General features: G+C 38.0%; 1 protein-coding gene across 1 annotated transcript; it reads right to left on the bottom strand.

Annotated features, from left to right (window-relative positions):
- Positions 1-903: 903 nt before the first annotated feature.
- On the bottom strand, positions 904-5,250 carry LOC107710896 (probable tRNA (uracil-O(2)-)-methyltransferase). Its single transcript, XM_016515765.1, has 5 exons — positions 5,230-5,250; positions 3,511-3,967; positions 3,315-3,429; positions 1,273-1,501; positions 904-909 (listed from the first exon to the last, which is right to left on the bottom strand). The coding sequence occupies exons 2-5, from the start codon at positions 3,848-3,850 to the stop codon at positions 904-906; spliced, it is 690 nt and encodes a 229-aa protein (XP_016371251.1). The 5' UTR covers positions 3,851-3,967; positions 5,230-5,250.
- Positions 5,251-5,899: the final 649 nt, after the last annotated feature.

Below are 5,899 nucleotides of genomic sequence, written 5' to 3'. Positions count from 1 at the left end.
TGTACGCATCTAACCTCCGAACCACGCAGCAGATTCGTTCTGAATGAATCTCTTCCCAAATCATCCCTCCCTAATATTTTCATCTCGTTTTTATTCGTTGACGAAAATGTCAATAGATTTACACCATAGTTTTTGTCATTCAAAAAGAGTTTTAGTTCGTTATCGTCTCGTTTATCGTCTCGTCTCGTTTTTTATTAAAAAATAATTCGTCAACGAAATTAACACTGATATTGGCCTTGGCAAAATATTGGTCGACCACTACTACAGAACATATCAGCTACATCAGAATGCATCAACACTGCTTAAATTACAGTGCCTGAAAATACTGACATTATCAGAATTCTTCCTTTAAGTTTTTATTTTGCATTCAGTAGTAGATGTAAAGTGGGCAGTTGACTTGCCCACTGGGAAAAGTCCTGGGCCCTCATTTATCAACAGTGCGTAGAAAAAGTTCTATATTTTGTCCTACGAATTAAATTTAGAATGTGCCCGAGTACAAGAAAATCCGTATTTATCAAACGTGTGCATGCAGTTCTTACGCACATGAGTAAGCAATCATTGTTGATAAATCCCACACGTGCCTAAGTACCATGCTCGTTCACGTTCACGGTCATTTGCATTCGGAAACGCCTCCAATGAACCATATATGGTGACAACACCTCCCTTTATAAATCACATGAATGTATGTGTCCTCACCGAAATCATGGCTAAAGAAAGCGGTACCAACTGAGAAGCCGTTCTGTGCTCTCACTCTCAGCGCGGTCTTTGAAAACGCGTTCTCTGCTGAGCGCATTGTTTGCCAAGTTTTCAAATAACGCAAGATAAGCCATTGCACAGTCTGAGACAAACATTTGTCACAGTTGTCTTTTATAGGGTTTGACACCAGTTACACAACTTGTCTGTTTAAAACTAGACAAATGATAAATTGAATGTTTTATAATTAAAGGAAACACAGGACATATGTGGACTGCTTAATGCATACTGTGACACACTTAAATGCTTTTTATGTGTAGTGTCGCTATTCTACCACTAGATTCTCTGCGTAAGCATGCTCAGAGGTGTGCTTATATTTACACACATTTCTACGTATAAGTACAAGTTGGTAGATCCCACACTTTGCGTGAAACTGTTCTTACGCACTCATTACGTACACATATGTGCATACGCACTGTTGATAAATGAGAGCCCTGGTTCTCCCTATGGCCAACTCATCATTGATGTATGTGGAAAGACGCAGTCAAGATTTAATGAATGAAAAAAATTTAAAAATACTGCCCTCACCTTTACTAACTCTTTGTATTTTTCTTTCAGCTGCTGGTAGAGGATACTGTATTTCTCCACAGGTATGAGAGAAAGGGTGCTCTTAAACTCACTGGTCTTGCTCTCCAGAGCCCAGCGTGATAGTTTAGGCAAGAGTTTAGTACAGAGCCACGAGAGTTTAGGGTAAGCTACTCCATCACTGCACCACTGCTCAGGCGTCAGAGCGTGAAGAGACAACATCCTGCAAATGTGACTTTGCAAAATAAGTTGTTGGCATTTCCACATTCATGAACAATCTGCATTTCACATAAAAATATACACACAATTCCATTCTAAATTATAATTAATCATCTAAATTATTCACACTGTCATACACTAGCAATGAAAGGCTTTAATATCAAGCATATCTCAATGTAGCAAAATAATTTTAAACATTTTTCAATAATATTTCCTGCATTTGGAGACAAAGTTTACTATTACCAATAATACATGAGACACTGGCTTGGTTTACTCTAAAGCAGTGGTTCTAAATTCCAGTCCTCATGCACCACCGCTTTGCACATTTTGTATGCATCTCTTATCACTTCAGGCGTTTGTTCTATTCGACTGTAATTGCTCTGCAAAGTGGACATCACAGGATATTCAAAGGGCATTAAAGTGTGCGAGAAGTTAATTTAAATTGTATTTATTTATAGAGGTATATGTCACGTCACACTTCTCTAGTAAGTTGTGAAGATGCACAAGCCAGCGTAGCACAAGTCCGTGTATGAATGTTCCAAAGTGAAGTAAACTTCAACAGATTTCCTGTGCTCAGGGAGTAGGGAGCAAAGAACACTGTGTAGGGACCATGTCAATAGGTACACAGTTCATGCATGGTGCTCTCTTCTAATGAGCCAGTTGTCTGAATCAGGTGTGTTAAATAAGAGAGAGACAAGCGAAATATGCAGAGCGTTGGTATGAGGACTGGAATTGAGAACCACTGCTCTAAAGCATCTGGGATAATTTAACTCATAACTACAATTCCTGGGGGAAATGCTTAAAGACCCATTAAAATTGCTTGACAGGCAGTTTTTTCCTGTACTGACATGTTCGTACTGAAACAGGAAGTTAAGTGGGACATATCAAATAGAGGTCGACCGATTAATCTGCTGATTTTTGGCATTTTTAAATTAATCGGCATCGGCCGATTGTGCTGCAAATTAGGCCGATTTATAGGCAGGCGCACTGGCGGGCAGCTAAGCGTTGTTGCGGAACTCCTTCTGGCTGCGTGAGACGGAGCAGCTCATGCTCTGCAGTCGCAGCTTGTTCACACACAGCCTCAGCTAATGGCAGGGCAAAACAGACCGTTTCGAAAGCGCGACTGTCTTCAGAAAAGCTTCGATGTCATTTTCATTTCGTCTTTCCTGTAATGCCTAATAAAGTAGAGCTTATTTGATTACAGCCGTTACCGGGGAAACCGCTATATCTCCAGCTCCCAAAGCGCCTCCTGCTGGCAGAGAATGAATTTGCAGTCTGTGGGAAACACTGGTGTCTGTCAGCAAACATAAACAAAAAGCATCCTTCAGAACTGTTTTGAGAAGGTTCTTTAGTTTTGAGCCATGTATTATTACTCTAAATTGGGCTACTATTACTATCTTGTACCCTGCAATAATCATTTGCTCAAACTCACTTTTATGAGATGAATGGGGGAAGAAAAAGAAAATCAGCCAAACATATCGGCCAAAAAAATTGGCATCATATATCGGCCATCGGCTGACCGGATTTCTAAATATCGGCATCGGCCAGTTAAAAACCCATATCGGTCGACCTCTAATATCAAACTGATCATTTTAAATAAACAAAAACAATTTATTCATCATATCTATTGTGTAAACTGTCTTTTGCTCTGTTGGGTTAAATGTAACCAAGTAAACAAAAAACAGTCAAAAGTCCAATGTACTCATTGAACCATTTTTCTGTTTTGAGGTGTTTAAAATTCCATACAAATACAGTGAAAAGTTAGTCACGCTATGATATGTACTCTGTTTTTAATTTCCACTCAAGTTGACACTTACCATTCCTCTGGCTTTAACTGCAGCTGGATTTGATAAATGTTACTGCTCTTGACAGTAACCTGTCCCACATCAGTCTCTTCAAAAGGGATAAATGTCACTGCATGCCCAACAATATCTTTGAAAGAAAAGAGAAAAGAAGTCTAAAGCCAATGAGGAAAAAAAGACAACATATCCAAATGGTCTCGTGCTGTGTCACCTTTTATGATAACCTCTTTGTATAGACACTCTCCTGTCTTGTTCACTTTGGGAATAATAGTTCTGACTCCAACACACCAGCGTCCTGCAGTTTCATGCTTCTTATCCACAATATCAGTGTGAAGAAACACAGAAATATCAGCAATCTTAATACTGGTTCCCAGAAGAGGAGATAAAACCTGAATTAATTCCGCAGTGTCCACGTCCCTGTACTCCGTCTCTGTTACGCCACACAGCCTCTTATTTACTACATGTGGCTTCTTGATCCAGACGTCAGCAGCGGGCCACAGGCTATCTGCGCTGCGCATATCCGTCATGTTTATTTCAGAAAGCTGCGGCATGCTTTCGACCTCAGTAAAATATATAAAAACAGTAGAACGTTATTACCAGAGTACCGTCCTCTACAAACCACAAGCACAACTACTCTTCTTCTTCTTCTTCTTCTTCTTCTTCTTCTTCTTTTGATTTTTAATGGCGGTTGGCAAACCAGCTTTTGGTGCATATTCCGCCACCTACTGGGATGGAGTGTGAGGCGATGATATCAAGGGAAATGCTAATTTAAAAAAAGGATTCCTTCTACCTATATTTTATTATATACATTTGTTCTTTTAAAAAAAATAATAAGACCTTTATAACCTTTATGAGAACTGTTTAACACATTCTGTAATGTCATAGAATTAATGCCAGCCGATTTTAATTCCTCTTTTAATTGTATTCTTTCCGTTTCATATGCCCTACAGTTAATCAGCACATGCTCTACAGTTTCTGGAAGTCCACAATGATTACATTGACCAGATTCATGTCTTCCTATCATCTGGAGTGATTTATTAAGAGTAGAGTGTCCAATTCTCAATCGAGATATAACTGTATCATCCCTTCTATTACCATAAGCAGTTCTTACTTGTCCTACTTGTTTATTTATATTATACAAATGTCGCCCTTTGTTACCTTTATCCCATCTCTCTTGCCATATCTTTCTGACAGCTACTTTAATTAAACCTTTAATTTCAGATTTACTCAAGGGTATATGTATGTCAGTATTTGTGTGCTTAAGAGCCTGTTTCACTATCTTGTCTACCTCCTCATTTCCTTCCACTCCAACATGAGCAGGCACCCATACAAATTCTGCTAGAATTCTCAGTTGCCGTATTCGGTACAAACTTTGCAGTACTTCTAATAAAATATCTTGTCTAGATTCTGATTTTCCACTCAGTATACTTGTGAGTGCAGAATATGAATCTGCACAGATTAGCACTGTTGTTGGCTGATTTCTTCCACCCACTGTAAAGCTATCTGAATAGCGATCATCTCTGCTGCATATACTGATATATTATTAGAAGTTCTTTTTTCAGGTTTATATTTAAAGTGAGGAATATACATGGCAGCACTTGTACGCCCAGTTTCTGGGTCTTTAGAACCATCTGTATAAATTTGTAAAAATTTAAAAGTAATAACTAAATGCTGCTGCACTGTTGTCTCTTTTGGAACATATTTCTTGTTTTCATTTATTAAATTAAATATTTGCAAATCAACTGTTGGCATAGAAAAAAGCCAAGGTGGATATACTGGCAGAGCCACCGTGGGGCTAATATCGATATTACTAAAAACCTATTTGTTGAGCCTGCTTGCCTACTGTCCAGCCAAAGCTATTCAGATATGTCTGCTCATATTCCCAGCAGCTCTCCAATATTTTTTTTTACTGGATGATTGGTAAAATTACCTTTTCTTCTTCTTCTTTTTCTTGTAACGTTTATTGGCGGTGGGCAAGCCAACTTTTGATGCATTACCGCCACCAACTGCACTGGAGTGTGGAGTGACAGGATAAAAAGGAAATTCTTAGAAGTTTCCCGTGTCTCTTAGATAACTCTAAATTATCATTCTTCCTAATTCTCTATTACCTAATATTAGTTCTAATGTTATATTATTTGCACCTTCTGTTTGTATCTTTGTTTCCAGCACCTGTCTCTCTTTACTAGGCTATATGCTCTACACTGTAATAAAATATGCTCAACTGTTTCAATTTCGCCACCAGATCTATACATAATCCAGAAGGATGATTCCTGATTTTATGCAAGTTTCCATTTAAAGATGAATGTCCTAATATTAATCTTGCTATTATTACTTCTTCTCTTCTTTTAAAGTCACTTCCAGTCTCATTATTTTGTAATCCTACTTTCTTTTAAATTTTATACAGATGTCTACCTGTCTTCTCCATATCCCATTTATGTTGCCAAGATTTAATAACAGCTTGCTTAATAATTGCCTTTGCTTCTGCTTTACTGATTTTTACATCAATTTCTACATTATTTTTGATGATTTCATTAAACTTGATGATCCAGAAATACGATTTCTGGAGTATTTTGTATGCATGTCCTGCTGTGTCATATTTT

The sequence above is a fragment of the Sinocyclocheilus rhinocerous genome, unplaced genomic scaffold (genome assembly GCF_001515625.1).
Source record: "Sinocyclocheilus rhinocerous isolate Xijiao unplaced genomic scaffold, SAMN03320098_v1.1 scaffold5041, whole genome shotgun sequence".
Lineage (NCBI taxonomy): Eukaryota > Metazoa > Chordata > Actinopteri > Cypriniformes > Cyprinidae > Sinocyclocheilus > Sinocyclocheilus rhinocerous.
Note: the sequence above shows the minus strand (reverse complement) of the source record. Positions and strands in the feature narration are given on the sequence as shown.